Source organism: Eschrichtius robustus, chromosome 9 (assembly GCF_028021215.1).
Source record: "Eschrichtius robustus isolate mEscRob2 chromosome 9, mEscRob2.pri, whole genome shotgun sequence".
In the NCBI taxonomy this organism is placed as follows: Eukaryota; Metazoa; Chordata; class Mammalia; order Artiodactyla; family Eschrichtiidae; genus Eschrichtius; species Eschrichtius robustus.
Genome location: NC_090832.1, coordinates 16,291,909 through 16,311,429, shown reverse-complemented (window position 1 = coordinate 16,311,429; position 19,521 = coordinate 16,291,909). Strand labels below are relative to the sequence as shown.

At 36.8% G+C, this 19,521-nt stretch overlaps 1 protein-coding gene across 3 annotated transcripts in view; it reads left to right on the top strand.

The window, feature by feature from the left end:
• The window catches only part of PCMT1 (protein-L-isoaspartate (D-aspartate) O-methyltransferase), a 47,004-nt gene that overhangs the window by 5,848 nt on the left and 21,635 nt on the right, over positions 1-19,521 (top strand). For all 3 annotated transcript variants that reach the window (XM_068551290.1, XM_068551289.1, XM_068551291.1), the window contains exons 2-3: positions 12,274-12,378; positions 13,600-13,631. In XM_068551290.1, coding sequence (XP_068407391.1) covers positions 12,274-12,378; positions 13,600-13,631 — 137 coding nt within the window. The remainder of the gene's footprint in view (positions 1-12,273; positions 12,379-13,599; positions 13,632-19,521) is intronic.

Here is a 19,521-nt window from a genome sequence, read left to right as displayed (position 1 = left end):
TTATTTATATATTAGTTTTGGCTGTGTTGGGTCTTCGTTGCTGCGCGTGGGCTTTCTCTAGATGCGGTGAGCGGGGACTACTCTTCGTTGCGGTGCGCGGGCTTCTCATTGCAGTGGCTTCTCTTGTTGCGGAGCATGGGCTCTAGGTGTGCGGGTTTCAGTAGTTGTGGCTCACGGGCTTCAGTAGTTATGGCTCGCGGGCTCTAGAGCGCAGGCTCAGTAGTTGTGTCGCACAGGGTTAGTTGCTCCGCAGCATGTGCTATCTTCCTGGACCAGGGCTCGAACCCGTGTCGCCTGCATTGGCAGGCGGATTCTTAACCACTGAGCCACCAGGGAAGCCCATAGTTATCTATTTTATACATAGTATCAATAGTGTATATATGTCAATCCCAATCTCCCAATTCATCACCACCACCACCCCCCGAGAAAGATGTATTTTTGAATAATCTCTGGTCTTAGATGATATGCTTTATCATAACTTGATATCACTTAAAATTCTTCTTTGATTATAGTGTGAATTTAAAACTAATCCCTTTCAGATTTTCTGTATGGAGAGTGTCTCAGGCTCCACTTACCCCTTATCACGCCTAATCATTCTAGATGGGAAATAAAAGGGGACCATTTTGTTCATTTCTTACTGTTTTCCCTGGCATTTTGTTAGTGGAGGAGAAATAGAGAGTAGATGATTAACAACCGTTCAAGTCATAAAACTATATAATTATGTAATATTTCTTTTATTGAGATGTAACTTTGTAACAAGTTACTTACAGAAATTTAGAGAATGTTTCCAGATGACTTGAAATCCATCTGCAGCTTATTTTCTTACCTGTGTTTTCAGTGCTTCATACCAGCACAGGATCTCTTCTTTCTCCATCTCTGCCAGGATTGCTTCTAGTCTTCTATTCTCCCAGATCAAAAGTCTTGGAATAGTTATTGATTCTTTCAGACTGTCCCCAAATTAACTCAACAGTTATTACAAATACCTTTCATAGTCATGCCTTTCACTGTATTTCCATTGATGCTATCCTAGCCTAGGTTCTTAGCTGTCACTTGGAGTGATATGCCTTCAAGTGTCTGATTGGTCATCACACTTTCAATTTCTCTCCCCTCAGGTTCATTCTACACATTATACTGATTGTCCTAGTGTACTGCTTTCTGTTATGTCTCTTTTCTGCCTAGACTTCTGTTGCTTACTGTATCAATTGTAAACACCTCTCGCTTAGCTTTCAGGCCTTTTAAGGGTCTTCTACAACCTGTTGCCATACTCCAACTCCAGTCCTGTTCTTCAGACTGATCTCATTTTACTCCTCAGATACCTTGTGTTTTAGGGTACCTGTTCGTCTGCTCTAATAAAGACCAAAATAACAATGGCTTAAACAAAATGAAACTTTCTGTTTCCTGTAACAGTCCAAGTATAGGCAGTTCAGAACTAATATGGTGGTTCCGTGGTCTTGAGGACCTGGGCTCCTTCTTTCTTGTTGTGCTTCCTAAAGTCTTTCCCTCATCTACAAAGTTGAAGATAGTTTACCTCCATCATTTCCATATTCCAGCTGGTGGGGAGAAAAATGGGGAAAGGAGAAAACGCGCATTCCTTTTAAGGGCATTATCTGAAGTAGCATGCATAATTTCCGCCTGTGTTCTCATTGACAAGAACTTAACCATAAGGCTACACATAACTACAGAGAGGCTAGATAATGCACCCAGTTCTACCACTGTGAAAGAAAAGGAGTCCCTGGGGCTTCCCTGGTGGTGCAGTGGTTAAGAATCTGCCTGCCAATGCAGGGGACACGGGTTCGAGCCCAGGTCCGGGAAGATCCCACATGCCACAGAGCAACTAAGCCTGTGCGCCACAACTACTGAGCCTGCACTCTAGAGCCTGCGAGCCACGACTACTGAAGCCCATGCGTCTGGAGCCCGTGCTCCGCAACAAGAGAAGCCACCGCGATGAGAAGCCCGTGCACCGCAACAAAGAGTAGTCCCCGCTCCCCGCAACTAGAGAAATCCTGCACGCAGCAACGAAGACCCAATGCAGCCAAAAATAAGTAAATAAAATAAATAAATTAAAAGAAAAGAAAAGGAGTCCCTGCCACATCTTACATCTTGCTCACTAGAGCAAATACACATTGTATATACATCTCTTTAGGTACTATCCATCTGTGATAACAAGGTTAGGAGAATTAAGATTAATTTTTAGTCGAGTAACCATGTGTACATGTTTAAAAGATAAAATAATACAGAAGGGTTTATAATGAAAAATAACAGTTGCTTGCCCTGCTCCTCCCCGCTCCCAGACTGAACACTGCCTCGAGTGAATACTTTTAACTACATATTTGGGTCTTCTGGTGATTGTCTTCAGTCTCTAAAGCATATGCTTAAACTGCTATTTCTTTATCAACTTTAGACATCATCTACTGACTTCCTGCCAAGATGCATGAGTATTTACACCCTCTAAACTTACTCCCTTCCCCACATATAGTTATACCGTAATTTTTCCTTCCTCTTTTGTGGTTACTTTTGTAACTTTGAGTAATATACTTTAACCTCAATTTTTTGTTCCATAATTTATAAACTGACACTATCCCTTAACCCTTCCACTTTGTAAGAAAGGATACTCATTTTCCAACTTATTAGGGGCTCTTTTATATTGTCAGAGTTGATAGCATTTCATTTTGTTCTGAGCAGTAAATAAATCTTCTGCACTTTGTTGATTTTTGTGTTGAAAATTAATAACCATCATCACAAACATTAATGACTGGGTCAACACTTTGCTGAGCTACGTAGCATGCAAGAGTTTATTCCCTGCTCTTTGTTTCTAATATCACAGTCTCCTCTAGTATTGAGGAGGAATAGTCAAATGTTTCTCCTTTTTTTTTTTTTTTTTTTGGCCGCGTGGCTTGTGAATCTTGATTCCCTGACCAGGGATTGAAAGCAGTGAAAAGCATCAAGTCCTAACCACTGGACCACCAGGGAATTCCTTGTTTTTCCTTTTTTTACACTTCATCAGTTGCTTGAAATCATGTTACAGTTTAGTATTCTTCTTATCTAAATCGTGACTCTTGTATAGTATTTTTGTCTTTTTCCTGGAATTTATCTCCCTCTTCACCCTTCCCACTCCTCAGGTTGAGAAGAGGAACAGATACCTTCTTAACATGGCTCTAATTTTTTCAAGTTTTTTTAATTATTTGGTTTATAGCTTGGATTCTATTGCATTCTCCTTTTTGAATTCTGCTAACTTCTCATTTGGATCCATTGCATATTTGGATCAACATTAGCCATTATTATAATTATTTAATTAGGGTCCTTGGTCCCTAGGGTGCAGGAAAATTGGGCATGGGTAGTTTAAAAACTGTTCACTAATTCAGAAAGCCTAACGGTAATTGCATGTTTACTCATAATTAGGCTATACACGCAAAGTGAAATGGTAAATTACTTTGCTGTTTGCTAGAAATATTTCAGGGCACTGGCAATTGTATATGTCAGATTGTCAAAAATGGGAAAATGATTTAATAACTTAGTAAATGTAGCTTGCTTTAGGCATCTTTCAAAATACGGAATCCTGGGAAAAAGCAAATAATAAGAACCTTGTAGTGAAAATTTTGGAAACCACCCAATAATGGTCTAAGGAAGCTTTATCCTGAGCTTTATGTGTTCAGCTTCTTAATAAATGACTGGTGACATGCTTTTAAAACTATTTAGGGTTTTTTTAGTAAATTCTGTGTCCCTCTGTAGAGTAAGAAATCAGCCAAAGAAACTCACATGAGTTTGGTAGATGTATATTATCTAGCTTAAGGGAAGTAATCTCTTTAATTTACTTTATTTTTAGAATGTGCCTATAGCAATATGTTTGATTTTAGATGTCACAAATATTCAACTAGAGAAGAATGAGTAAGTGAATATGATGGTAATTGGATGTATTGAGTGAGGCTGCTTAACCTGAAAAATAAGGCTTGAAATGGTCATGATATGTTCAGGTGTGTAAAAAGTGTTGGTTGGATAGAAAATTCAGTATATTCTTTGTGACTGCAGAGCGTAGCACTAAGGGTTTATATAAGTGAGTTATAAAGAGGGAGATTTCCTCTTAATACAGGGAAGTGTTCTGATAATTAGTATGGTCGGAATGTGCAAAGGGCTGTTCCACATCAGTGCAACTCTTCAAGTAGAGATCATGGTACCAATTTATGAAGAAGTTAGACTTGATGACCCTTCTGACCTTGAGAGTCTATGAATCACCCCTCTGGAATTTGAATTGAATTCAGGGCAAATGAACCACTCAAGAAGTATTTTGGGAAATGAATTAGTAGAAGTCACTAAGCTATTTGAATATGGTAGTAGCAGTACAGTGAACTGGTCAACAGGAGTCTAACATCTCAATTTGAATGGCCCTACCCCTTATTTGCTTTGTGATCTGGAACAGCTTAGTCTTTCTGAACTCAATTTTCTTATCTGTAAGATGGAGTAATAATAGTGCTTACTTTATAGGATTGTTAGAGACAGCATAAGATTGTTTCATAGTTCCTAAGTTCGTACCTCAAAAGATAGTGTATGTAATGTGCTTAGGATTTTGTCTGGCACATGGTAAATATTTAGTAAATGATATCTCTCTTTTTTTTTGAATTTACTTATTTATTTATTTATTTTTGGCTGCGTTGGGTCTTTGTTGCTGCGCGCGGGCTTTCTCTAGTTGCGGCGAGCGGGGACTACTCTTCGTTGCGGTGCGAGGGCTTCTCATTGCATTGGCTTCTCTTGTTGCGGAGCACGGGTTCTAGGCGCGCGGACTTCATTAAGTGTGGCATGCGGGCTCAGTAGTTGTGGCTCGCAGGCTCTAGAGCACAGGCTCAGTAGCTGTGATGCACGGGCTTAGTTGCTCCACGGCATGTGGGATCCTCCTCTACCAGGGATCGAACCCGTGTCGCCTGCATTGGCAGGTGGATTCTTAACCACTGCGCCACCAGGGAAGTCCGATATCTCTCTTATTACGCTGCTTTTAAAACTTTTTAAAAAATGCTTTCACTGTTTTATTTTAATGATCTTTACAGGTAGCTTGCCTAAGCTTATTTGTGTAGAAACAGTACTTTCTATTTAGGTTAATTAATCCAAAGTTTATAATATTTTCAAATGGACAGATGATTTATTAATATAACCTAGTCTGTGACTATTTAAGTGTTTCTGTAGTTGGTATGCCTTGTTTGCTGATTTTTTAAAATATTCTTTTGTTATTTGGAGAGTCTGTATTTATACCTTTTATAGTGTCCTTAAACCACCTTTTCTTAACTATTTACTGTCTGGTCAGTCAGTATTAAGTGGTATCCTTTGATTCCTCCTGTCACCTATATGACTCAATGATCTAATTCTACTTTCCCCTTTTTTTCCTCTTCCCATTGTTTTTAGTTGCCTTCTTTCTATTTTGTCAGAACAAATAACGTTTAAGTATTATTATTCCACTGATGTCTTTACCCTTCTAGTTTTTTTAAAAAAATAGTTTAAAAAACTATTTACTAATTAAAAAATAGTATAAAATAATTTAAAAAGAGTTAAAAACAGATTTTATTCAGAAACTATTGCAGTAGGGGAAAAGAGACCGCAGTATAAAACTGGGCTCAGTTCCCAATACAGCATGAACAAGTGGGGATTTATAGCCTAGGAGCAGGGTGGGCGTCAGTGGATGGAAAATTACTAAGAGGAAACATCAGGGGTAATGGAGGATTCTGGCTAAAATAACTTGACAGGATTCTTGCTGAAGGCAGACCAATCCACCCTTTTAATTTTAGTCTTTGCTCTAAAATCGGTTATGTGTCCTTTTCTGATGTATCCCTGGTAATCTCTTGGTTAGATGAAGCACAGCTTCTACAAGATTCCTTAGGAAGGGCTTGTGTGTACAGCATTCCCTGAGTTCTTGCACATTCAAGACTTTTTTTTCCTATAACCTTGATATTTGAAGAACAGTTTTGGCTGCGTATAAAATCCTTGGCTTACACTTTTAAAAAATCAGCTTTATTGAGATATAATTTATGTAAAAACGCACCAATTTCAGGAGTATGATTTGAAAATTTTGACAAATGTAGGTGTGTAACCACCACCCTAATGATGTAAAACAGGGGTGAGCAAACTACATCCCACAGGCCAAATCTGGCCTGCTGCCTGTTTTTAGAAATGAAGATTTATTTGAACATAGCCACACCCATTCATTTATGTCTCGTGTGTGGCTGTTCTTGCACTTCAATGGCAGAGTCTCATAGTTGCAACAGAGACTCTACGGCCTGCAAAGCCTAAAATATTTACTGTTTGGATCTTAACAGAAGTTTGCTGATCTCTGATACAGAACATTTCTTTCACCCACAAAGTTTTCTCGTGCCCCTTTGCAATTAATCTCCTCCCTTCACCCCTGACTCCTAGCAACTGCAGATTGGCCTTCTGACATTATGGTTTTGACTTTTTGGGAATTTAATATTAGATGGACTCATATAGTGTAAAATCTCCTGGCTTCTTTCACTGAGATTAGTGCTCTTGAGATTTGTTCATGTTGTTGGGTATATCAATAGTTTGCTCCTTTTTAATTGTTAACTTAGACTTTCTTTCCTTGAATTTCTTGAAAACTCTGCTGCTTCATTCTTGCTTTGCTTTGAACGTTGCTCTTAAGACAGCTAATGGTTGCCTTTTTTTTTTAACTCTTATTAGGTAATTTGATATTTTTGGCCTTGAGACTTGACACTTTTTCCCTTGTTTTAGTCTGATAGTTTTCTATTTTTTAATTTTTGGCCATGCCTCATGGCTTGTGGGATCTTAGTTCCCCGACCAGGGATTGAACCCAGGCCCCCTGCAGTGAAAGCGCCAAGTCCTAACCACTGGACCCCCCCAGCTGAAATGTTTTGATTTGCAAATTGGTTTCTTTTTTTTTTTAAAGTTTATTCCCTTTCTCACAGTGTTCTTTTTTTTAAATTAATTAACTAATTAATTAGTTTATTTTTGGCTGCGTTGGGTCTTTGTTGCTGTGCGCGGGCTTTCTCTAGTTGCAGCGAGCAGGGACTACTCTTCGTTGTGGTGCGCGGGCTTCTCATTGCAGTGGCTTCTCTTGTTGCGGAGCACAGGCTCTAGGGCGTGCGGACTTTGGTAGTTGTGGTGCGTGTAGGCTTCAGTAGCTGTGGCTTGTGGGCTTCAGTAGATGTGGCTCGCAGGCTCTAAAGCGCAGGCTCAGTAGTTGTGGTGCACAGGTTTAGTTGCTCTGCGGCATGTGGGATCTTCCCGGACCGGGGCTGGAACCTGTGTCTCCTGCGTTGGCAGGTGGATTCTTTTTTTTTTTTTTTTTTTCAAATGGTCATTTTGCTTTAATCTCTAGCCTACAGAGGTAGTTCACGTTTTTTTTCCTTTTTTCCTTTAACATCTTTATTGGAGTATAATTGCTTTACAGTGTTGTGTTAGTTTCTGCTGCGTACGTATATCCCCATATTCCCTCCCTCTTGCGTCTCCCTCCCACCCTCCTTACCCCACCCTTCTAGGTGGTCTCAAAGCACCGAGTTGATCTCCCTGTGCTATGCAGCTGCTTCCCACTAGCTATCTATTTTACATTTGGTAGTGTATATATGTCAGTGTTACTCTCTCACTTCGTCCCAGTTTACCCTTCCCATCCCTGATGTGTCCTCAAGTCCATTCTCTACATCTGTGTCTTTATTCCTGTCGGCAGGTGGATTTCTAACCACTGTGCCACCAGGAAGCCCCGCCTATTGTTTTCTTTTTACACTTTTTATAGTAGCTTTGACTGGAGTTTTTGTTTGTTTGTTTTTCTTTTTCCTATTTTTAGGCATTTTGTGGACACAGTTCAAGAGCACTTCTGTCAGTGTAGTGACTTGCAGTTTCTTTAATGGATAATGATACTGGTAATAGTGGTGAGAAAAGGGGGGGAGTTGGCATATCTTGTTGCTCTTCTGTTTCTGTAGGATCCTTAATTTTCTTCCTTCTTTCCCTTCATTGCCATATCAAGAGGCACCATCCTTTCCCTGCCTGTATGATTCTCCCCCAGAAGCAGTGCTTCTTGTGTTTGCCACCCCTGGTCCCACTAAATTTTTTTTAAAAATAGCTTTACTAAAGTACAGTTCCATACCATATAATTCACTAATTTAAATTGTAAAATTTGGTGGTTTTGGATATATTTACAGATATGTGCAACCGCTACCATGGTCATGTAATATTTTCATCACCTCAAAAAGTTACCCTGTTTTGCCCTCCTATTCCCCCAACCATAAGCAACCACTAATCTATTTTCTTTCTCTATAGATTTGCCTATTCTGGAAATTTCATTAAATAGAATCATACAATATATGATCTTTTGTGACTGAGTTTTTTCACTTAGCATAATGTTTTCAAGGTTCATCTGCTTAATAGGATGCATGAATCAGTACTTTATTCTTTTTTATGACCTAATAATATTCCATTGTATAGATGTATACCACATTTTGTTTATCTGTTCATCAGTTGATGGACATTTGGGTTGTTTCCCCTTTTTGGGTATTATGAATAATGCTGCTGTGAACATTTGTGTACAAGTTTTTGTATAGACATACGTTTTCACTTCTCTTGGGTATACACATATGAGTAGAATTGCTAGGTCCTATGGTAATTCTCTGTTTAACCATTTGAGGAACTGCCAGACTGTTTTTCAAAGTGGCTGCACCATTTTACATTCCTACTTGCAGTGCATAAGGGTCTGATTTCTTCACAGTCTTGCCAACACTTGTTATTATCTGACAGTTTGATTATAGCCGTCCTAGTGGGTATGAAATGGTATCTCATTGTGGTTTTAATTTGCATTTCCCTGATGACTAATGATGTCCAGCATCTTTTTATGTGCTTATTGGCTATTTGTATATCTTCTTTGGAGAATTGGAGAAATGTCTGTTCAGATCATTTGCACATTTTAAAATTGAGTTATTTGTCCTTTTACATTGAAATATAAGAATTCTTTATATATTCTAGTAAAAGTCCTTTTTCAGTTGTATGATTTACAAATTATTTTTCTCTCGTTCTGTGAGTTACCTTTTTCTTGATAATGTCCTTTGAAGCACAAAAATGTTTAATTTTGCTGAAATCCAATTTATCCATTTTTTTTTCTCTTATTGCTCATGCTTTTGGTGTTATATCTAAGGACCCACTGCCAAATCCAAGGTCATGAAGACTTACCCCAGTATTTTCTTCTATGATTTTTATTATTTTAGTTCTATGTTTAGATCTTTGATCCGTTTTGAGTTAATTTTTGTATTTGATATGAGGTAAAGATTGAACTTTATTCTTTTCATGTGGCTATCCAGTTGTCCCAGCAGCATTTGTTGAAAAAGACTGTTCTTTCGCCATTGAATGGTATTGGGACCTTTGTTAACCTACTGAAGTTTAAGTTCCTTCCTTGTAGCCAGTACAGTGAACTTCTAAGTCCCAGACCTGTGTTCACTATTTTAGTACGTAGTGTTGTATTTTCTCTTTCTGGGAATAATTTTGTCTGTGCTTCATCTGCATTCCCTACTTCCTTCTACTTAGTCTTTTAAACTTCAGTCCCTGCCTTTGCTTTCTATACCCACAGGCTTGCAGCAATGGCAGAAGCTTTGTTGGAATGTGTTGTTTATTTTTCTACTGATAAGTAATATGAAGTCTGGATATTCTCTATCTCCTAGTAATGTGAAGGCATGGATCATGTGTGGTTTTGTTTATGACCCTTCTTGATCTTAGGTTTAGGTGTTTTTTGAATGGCTATGTGGAGAAATTCAGATTCTGGTGGCCACCATTACCCTCTAGAACCTGGAGGCTCCACAGTTGATGAATACATTAAATTCATTTGCATAAATATTTTAAACTTCTCATGATGCTTAAGTCTCATTTTAAAATAGCTGTGGCAACCTACTGAATGGGAGAAGATATTTGCAAATCATATATTTGATAAAGGGTTAATATCCCAAGTATATACAACTCAATAGCAAAAAAAATCAAACAATCCCATTAAACAAATGGGAAGAGGATCTAAATAGACATTTTTCCAAAGAAGACATACAGAATGCCAACAAGTACATGAAAAGATGCTCAACATCATTAATCATCAGGGAAATGCAAATCATAAACCACAATGAGGTACTGTCAGCTCATACCTGTTAAAATGGCTGTTCTCAAAAAGACAAGAAATAACAAGTGTTTATAAGATTATGAAGAAAAGGGAACCCTGGTGCACTACTGGTGGGAATATAAATTGTTGCAGCCACTACAGAAAACTGTGTATGGAGGTTCCTCAAAAAATTAAAAATACAGCTACCATATGATCCAGCAATTCCATTTCTGCGTATTTATCCAAAGAAAACAAAAACACTGATTTGAAAAGATATATGCACCCCCATGTTCATTGCAGTATCATTTACCATAGCTAAGCTATGGAAACAACCTAAATGTCCATCCATGGGTGAATAGATATTGATGCTGTGATGTATATATACAATGGAGTATTATTCATCCATAAGAAATAATGAAATCTTGTCATTTGTAACATGGATGGACCTTGAGGCTATTATGCGAAAGGAAATAAGTCAGACAGAGAAAGACAAATACTGTATGATCTGACTTACATGTGGAATCTAAAAAAATAAACAAAAAACCAAGCTCATAGATACAGAGAACAGATTAGTGGCTGCTAGAGGCACGTGGGGTGAAAAATGGGTGAAGGTGGTCAAAAGATACAAACTTCTAGTTATAAAATAAATGTCATGGGAATGTACAGTATGATGACTATAGTTAATAATACTCTGTTGCATATGTGAAGGTTACTGAGAGAGTACATCTTAAAAATTCTCAGCACAAGAAAATAAATTCTGTAACTGTATGGTAATAGATGTTAACTTATTGTGGTGATTATTTTCTAACATACACAAATATTGAATCATTATGTTGTATACCTGAAACTAATATAATGTTGTATGTCAATTATATCTCAATTTAAAAAAAAGAAATCTGAAAAAAAAAGTTGTTCATAGTGTAGCCAAATTAAGCAAAGCATGTTTTGATTAAAAAAATTTATTTCTGGATCGTTAAAGTCAAGTTGATACATCTAATCTTACAGATTTTAGAGCTGTAAGGACAAGAACTGTGCTATTTTGTTTATTATCACCCTAAGTATGTAGCACCGTGTCTGGTATGTATTAGACAGACAGTAAACTTATTGAGTGAGTTAATAAGGCCTTTATTGAATAATTACTGTTTGCATGGTTAATAAGGGTTATTGAAGTTTAACATATTATATTTAATCTTAAAGAATTGATACTTGGGGGAGCAAATACATACAGTCAACCTTCTATACCCATGGATTCTATCTCCATGGATTCAACCCACTGTGTATTGAAAATATTTGAAGAAAAAAAAATTTCCATAAAATTTCAAAAAGCAAAATTTGAATTTGCCACATGTTTGGCAACTATTTACATAGCGTTTACATTGTATTAGGTGTTATAAGTAGTCTAACCATGATTTAAAGTATATGGGAGGAGATGCGTAGGTTATATGCAAAAACTATGCAATTTTATATAAGATACTTGAGCATCCACAAATTTTGGTATCAGCTGGGGTTCTGGAACCAACCCCCTATGGACAGTGAGGGAAGACCATATTGACCTTGCTTTCCTTCTTGACAAATTTGTTTCTCTTGGGCTCTGTAACAGTATATCTGCTTGATTTTCATCTACCTCTGTGGCTGCTCCTTGTCATAATCTTTGAAGGCTCTACTTCCTTTGCATTTCTCCTAAATGTACACTTTTGTGTATTCTTACCTGGCCACTTTAGTTCACTTCCATTGCTTTAGTTGCCATCTATACAACTAGTAATTTATATCTCTGTTGTACGTTTTTCTCCTGCGCCCCAGATGCATTTGTCCAACTGACCGCTGTATATCTCCATGTGTATGGTCCATAGCTCCTAACTGAATAAATAACTTGTCCTTTTTCTCCTTAGCTCTGATCCTTGTCTAGGATTTCGCAAATCAGTATATGACATCAACATTTCAACCATTACCCCCCTCCCACCTCCAAATGTAGTCAGTCAGGTATACATTACCTACTAAATATAACTCAGATCCTTCTACTTTTCTTCATCCTTACTTTCATTATTAAAGACCAGGTTGTGATTACCTGAGCCATTGCAACAACTTTCAATTTTGCTCTCTTCCAATCTAGTCTCTACAGTGTAGCCAGAATAATTATTCTAAAATATGTCTGATGATGCCACTTCCAGCTTAAAATATTGCCTCATTCATTTCAGAAAATGGAATCATCAAGACAGATAAAGTATTTGAAGTAATGCTGGCCACAGACCGCTCTCACTATGCAAAATGTAACCCTTATATGGATTCTCCACAATCAATAGGTAAGCTTTGGATTTCTGAAAACGTCACAAATTTTACTCATTTACTCTGTAATCTTTGTAAGTAAAAATAGGCTGGGACCCAGATGTGTATCTAGTACCTTGCTAATTTGAGTTTTATGCCTTAGTAAGTTTCATAATCCCAAACTCACCCAGTTTAATAAAATGATGTTATATATGAAGTGTCTTTTCTATTTTCTTAAACGATACATATAAGAATTCTATAAAAAATACTCTTAAAACATACTTTAAATGAAAACTTACAGTTTAAGCTATGTGCTGACTTTTCTTTAGGGTCTTCAGTGTTGACTAAGGTTGGTTTTTGCCTTAGCATCAATTTTAAAAATCAGTATTAAAGGGAATGTGTAACTAAATTATTACTGACTTCTCTGCTTCACTTGCCCTGAATTTTTTGGTTTGTGCTTGTTTTTAGAAAGTTCCATATTTAACTCATTCTCCTGAAGCAGGTTTTGCTGAACTGCTGAGCCTTGGCAGTGGGCGCCTTTGAGGCTTAGAAGTGCCTCAGGATTCTGTGGGCCAGCTGCCGTGCTGCCTTCTTTTGAAGCACTTTAACAGTCAGCAGAGAAGATCCTGGGGAGCTTCTGAACCCCGAAGGCACCTGCTACCACCGCTCAGTGAAAATTGCTTCAGACGCAGAAGCAGGTAAATAAGTTTTGAGAAAGCAACACTGGAAGAAAAAACTAAAAGCTAAAAATGGAGAAAAGATTGTTTTAATTAACATTAGTTGATAATGTAAAGAGTAAATTGAAGTAGCTTATTAGTCTCTTAAGCTGCTCTGATTGCCAGTTTTAGTTTTTTTTAAGGTGCCAAAAATATGAAGCCATTTAATTTTGCAAGGATTTTGCATACTCTATGATATATGAAAGCTTATTTTCTTTTTATAAATCTACAGAAAAAACATCATAAAATATCAACTCAACTTAATGAAAGTCTTCCTTAACTAACTATATGGGAGAAGAAATTTTTGCAAATTGTGGGACTGTTGTACTGGGCATGCTAGCCTTTGGCATGATTACGTTTTCTAATTTTAACTGTGCATGACAGCACTGTAAAGTACAAAATAAGAGTTTTATTTCTTGAGATCATAAAAGTGAAAATAATTATTATGAAAAACAACTTATGGATGTTAGAAAAGGAATTACATGGAGCATTTCATATGTTTTTACAGCTGAATGTATCAGTAGTTCTCTTCTTCTTTTGCAGGGTTCCAAGCAACAATCAGTGCTCCACACATGGTAAGTTAACTTTGGTCATTTGGGTACAAATGGATCACATTTTTCCTCTAAGAGTGCTTTCTTCAGTAAAAACGGTTTAAAGAACATTTTTAACTTTTAATTATATGAGTTTTATCATCTATGAATTATGTAAATTGGTAATGAATTAATAAGAATAATCTTATTCTTAATACAAGATGTGTAGAAGGAACTCTTTTTGGTAGAAACTCAGTAAAGTTTTTGGTGGTTGTCATTAGTATCTAATCATGTAAAAATTGTATATAAAAAAATTGGATATAAAAGGTTATTTACTTAGAGGTGAGTTAATTAAGGGAGAGAATATTTTAAAAATATAATAGACATATTAAAGAAATCTCAAGTTGAATAATGTTTCATATTTTATTTGGATAATTCATTAGGGACTGGTCACGTATAGCAGTTATGAAGCTGTATAACTCTGAGAAGGACCTGTTTTAAGTTACTTAGCACTTTTAATCTGTTGCGAATTTTCTTGGGTTTAAATGTCAGTTATTTGAATCAGTACTCTGTTGGTTTTTGGTGAAAAGAACAATAGCTTTTCTGATTCTCTGCAAGTATTTGGGGTTGGAGAAACTCTTATTTAAACTTAAAGCCTTCTTTATACTAAAATAAATTCTACATGTATATTCACAGTGAACTAATAATTTTATTCAAAGAAAAAAATAGGCAATGTATTTATAAATATTTAATAAAAATGACTTTTTAAACATAACAAAAGCCCTAGAAGCCATTAAAAAACCTGATATAGTCAATATTTTGAAACATTAAAATCTTGGATTTCTGTAGATGGAAAATATAAGCAAAATCAAAAGAGGAAAAACTGAGGGAAATATTTGAAATACATATGACAGTATACGGCAAATCTCTGTATATTTACATATATGGAATACATATATACACATGTGTATGTGTGTATCCTATATATTAAGAAGTAAAATACTACTAAGCCCAAAAGGAAGTGGGTAAAGTACAAGAATGTAGTTCATAGAAAAAGAAATACAAATGACATTGACATTTAAACAAATGAAAAGATGTCATCTTCACTTATATTTAGTAAATTGCAAATTAGCACTACAATAAAGTACCATTTTTCTCCTATCATCAGAAATCAAAAGTTTATTACTTTGTATTAGAAAAGGGAAACTGACAGTTAAATTATTTTTTTGATTGGGAAAGTAAATTGATAGTGTTTTTGGAAGGCAATTTGGCAATAGCTAAAACATGTGAGATGAATATACCTTAGACTCTCCAGTTTTATTTCAAGATATTTATCCCATAAAATATTTGCACAAGTACAAAATAACTGAGGATATTTATTGGTACATTATTTATAATAAAAAAATTAACAGTAATCACTAATAGTCCACTAATAGTGGATGGTTAATAAATTATAGTAGATTCATACAGTGAAATACTGTGAAGTGAAATGAATAAAGTTCTGTAAATACGAATATGGCAAGATCCTCAAGAAACATCATAAAAGTAGAGTGCAGAAGAGTATTTAGAGTTTTTCTTTTAGTTATGGAGTAGGAGTGGTTTTTGTACGCATTACCTAGTCAAAGAAATTAATGATTAACAAAAAAATTGTAGTCTTAAGATCCCTGAATACAGTTTGAAGTGCTACTTAAAAAGAAAAATGTATATGGAAGTATTCGTTTAATCATAAAAGTTATTTTAGAGAATTGGTACCCAACATGTTTGGGAAATTGCCTGGAGGGGTGTTTTTCAGATAAATGGGAAACACTGCATGAAATTTTTCTTTTCTCTGAAGTGTGGTGCTGAGTGTCCAGTTCACCACCAAATGAGACATGGCACTAACTCCACAGCAAATGGTGCATTTTTAAACAAAAATAATAGCTTTATTAAGATGTAATTTATCCCTTTTTAGTATACAGTTCTGTGGTTTTTAGCCTGTTCAGAGTTGTACAAACATTACCACTATCTCATTTCAAAACACTTTCATCACCTCAGAAGGGACCCCTATACCTGTTTAGCAGTCAGTTCCCATCCCTCATTCTTCAGGTCCTGGCAACTACTAACCTGCTTTTTGTTTCTATGTCATTCTGGACATTTCACATAAATGGAATAATACAATATGTGGCCTTTTATGACTGCTTTTTATATTCTGCACAATATTTTCAAGGTTTATCTATGTTGTAGCATGCTTCAGTATTTCATTTCTTTTTATTGCCAAATAATATTGCATTGTATGGATATACCACATTTTGTTTACTCATTCATCAGTTGATGGACATCTGGGTTCCTCCCACTTTCTAGTTACTATGAATAATGCTACTATGAACATTAGTTTACAGGTTTTTGTGTGCATATGTTTTCAGTTCTCTTGGGTATATACTTGGGAGTGGAATCTGCTGGGTCATATGGTAATTCTGTGTTTAACATTCTGAGGAACCGCCAAACTATTTTCCAACGTGGCTGCACCATTGTACAACCCCGCCAGCAATGTATGAGGTTTCCAATTTCTCTGCTTCCTTCTCAACACTTGTTATTGTATGTTTTATTTATTTTATCCATCCTGGTAGCTATGAAGTGGGTCTCATTGTGGTTTTGATTTGCATTTCCCCAGTGATAATGATGTTGAGCATCTTTTCACGTGCTTATTGACCATTTCTATATCTGCATTTAATGAACCTCAAAGTCACAGGTTTGGAAGTGACTACAACCCTGGAATATTTTCCAAAGTCTTACTTACAGAAAAATGTGAAATGGCGTCCTGGTAGCAGTGAACATATTTAGCATCCAGATATTGAACCCCAAATTCCATTTCTTGCTAAAAGAGACTAGAGCTTCATGGAAAAGTGACTAAATTCCAGAAAGTGAAGAAGTACTCAGAGGCTAATGGGGTAATGTCAGGAGGACATAGGAGCAGGTTTAAAGAGACTCCCAGAAGCCAAATTGGGGACAATTTGAGAATCAAAAAATGGTAGATAGTGAAGATAATGGATTATAACACAGTGAATTCAGAAACAAAAATCTCTGAGTCCACAGGGATTTAAAAAAAAAATAGCAAGATGGGAAAAAAATGAAAAACAGAAGAATACCAATTAAGTGTGGAAATAATAATAGAATTTTAAAAATCAGTTCTTTGTAATTATCAGTGTAATAATTGAATTAGGCAAAGATCATCAATTAATCTAAAACCATTAAGAGGAAAGTTGTTGGGGAACAAAAATATCCATGTAGTCTCAAATTATTATTCGACGTATTACTTGTTAATTACAAAGAGAAAAATATGCCTTGAAAATAGAGTGATCTAGTGGTTACCACATTTACTGAGTGGTTGAGCTTGGCCAGTCCAGTAGTGAGATGGCCCAGTGTTATGTGCATCCTGATGTGATGCAATAGGAGGTGCCCTGCAAGCCCTGTGTGGTGTTCTTGCTCAAGTTCTTTGATCTAAATCTAACCATGAGGAAATTGACACATCTAGAATGTTTGTGGTATTTTGTAGGACAACTGGACAGGTCTGTTAAAAGGAGTCAGTGTTCTGATAGACAAAGGAAAGTAGTGGATGGAACAGAGTTGGGGGAGAATATTCTAGATTGGCACATGCAGTGCATGAACTTTGAATGGATTGGTGGGGGGAACAGCTGTAAAGGAGGTTTGGGAGACAAATGAGGAAATTTGAGTGTGGTGTTTATGTTGGATGACACTAAATTAATGAGTTTCTTGAGTGTGGTAATGGTGATGTGGTTGCAAAGGCGGATGTCCTAGTTTGGTTTTTTGGCAGATGCGTGCTGAAGTGTTTAGGAGTGTAGTATTATGATGTCTGCAGCATATTTTCAGATGGCTTGGTAACATAGTATGGCACAGTATAAATAGTTGGTGACTGTATGAGGAGAAAAGGATGTTCATTGTATTTTCTGTGGGTTTGAAATTTCTCATAATTATAAAAATGAACTTTTAATTATTTATTTATTTATTTATGGCTGTGTTGGGTCTTCGTTTCTGTGCGAGGGCTTTCTCTAGTTGTGGCAAGCGGGGGCCACTCTTCATCGCGGTGCGCGGGCCTCTCACTATCGCGGCCTCTCTTGTTGCGGAGCACAGGCTCCAGACGCGCAGGCTCAGTAATTGTGGCTCACGGGCCCAGTTGCTCCATGGCATGTGGGATCTTCCCAGACCAGGGCTCGAACCCGTGTCCCCTGCATTGGCAGGCGGATTCTCAACCACTGTGCCACCAGGGAAGCCCAAAAATGAACTTTTAAAAAACTTAATTTTTAGATTTAGAGATGAGCCTGGATTATCCAGAAGAATATTAGCTGTAGTGATAAAAGCATGTAAAAAGCTAATAATTGTGATTGAAGGCCTTGATATTTTAAATCTGAATGGGACTTTAATAATAACTTAGCATACCCCTCTTTAAAAAAACAAATCTTATGCAAATGTAGTACTGAAAAACATTCCTGAGTTTCTTTTGGAATTAAGTTGGGACAGTACTGCCTATAGATTAGGGATTGGCAACTTAAAGAAGTCCCTTCTAGTCCTTTCATTTTTTGGACTCAGGAAAGCCCAGGTGTTACAGGAGTTATTTTGCTTCTTTGATTACTTCATACAAATATAATACTTGTTATTTTATTAATGGAAATTATTAAACTTTCAGGGGATACTGATCATTTTAAAATATCCGATGAAAGCGTCTTCCTGAAAAAAGTTCACAAACTCTCTCTTATTAGAGACTCCATTCTTTGGGCTAAACCTCTTGTCTAAGAATAATAGCTTTGACTAAATAAAATGTCCCCAGTAGTTTCCTCAGTAAAAGTTAATCCAATGTGTCTCATAGAAACCTCATTAACTAACACTTTCGTGTTCCACTGGTTGATGTTCATAATGATGATTCAGAGATAGTATTCCACTGTATCATTTTGAAGCATCAAAGAAAGATAAGGTTAGTCAGATATTTTAAAAGTTTTTGAAACAATCTCAAACTTACGGGAAAGTTGCAAGGACACTGTCACGAACCTTTCTTTACTCCTTTTGAGAGTAAGTTGCTGAAATGATGCCCCATCACTCTTGAATACTTGAGGGTGTAGTGTGTTTCCTACAGTGGACATCCTGCTATACAACCACAACATAACCATCAAAACCAGGACATGAACACTGACACATTACTACCATCTAATCTTCAGGCTCCTTTTCAGTTTTTCCAGTTGTCCCTATGATGTCCTTGATAGCAGAAGGATCCAGTGCTGAGCCACTGCTCTTTTAGTCTCCTTCGATCTGAACCAGATCCTCAGCCTCTCTTTGACTTTCATGGCCTTGATTGACTTTCGTGGCCTTGACTCTTTGGAAGAAGTTGATGTCCTTCAGTTTGGGTTGTCTAGCGTTTCCTCATGATTCCATTCAGGTTATGCCTCTTTGGTGGGAAGATCACAGAAGTGATGCTGGGTTTTCATTACATGGTATCACAGTACAGTTTTGATTTGTCCCATTACTGATGTTGTTCACTTGATTAAGGTGGTGTCTGCCAGCCTTCTCCGCTGTAGAGTTACTGTTTTTGGCTTTTGTAATTAATAATTATTTTGTGAGGGGGTACTTTGAGATTCTGTGTCTGTTCCCTATTTATGTATTTATATCAGTATGCATGGTTTCCTGTCTTTTCCCTTTCCATATTTAACTTCTAACAGTGAAAAACATGGTTCCTTTTTCCTTGATATATTTATTTATTTGATCAATCCGACTGTATATAGCCAATTTCCCGCTGCTGTCACTTTCTCCCCCGACCCTTCTCATACCACCCCATCCTCCATCATTTATGTCTGACACCTGGCACTGGTCCACTGTGTTGTGCAGAAATCCTCCTCGTCTAGCTTGGATTCTGACTCCTGTTTGGATCTGCTTCCCTGTGTGAACACAG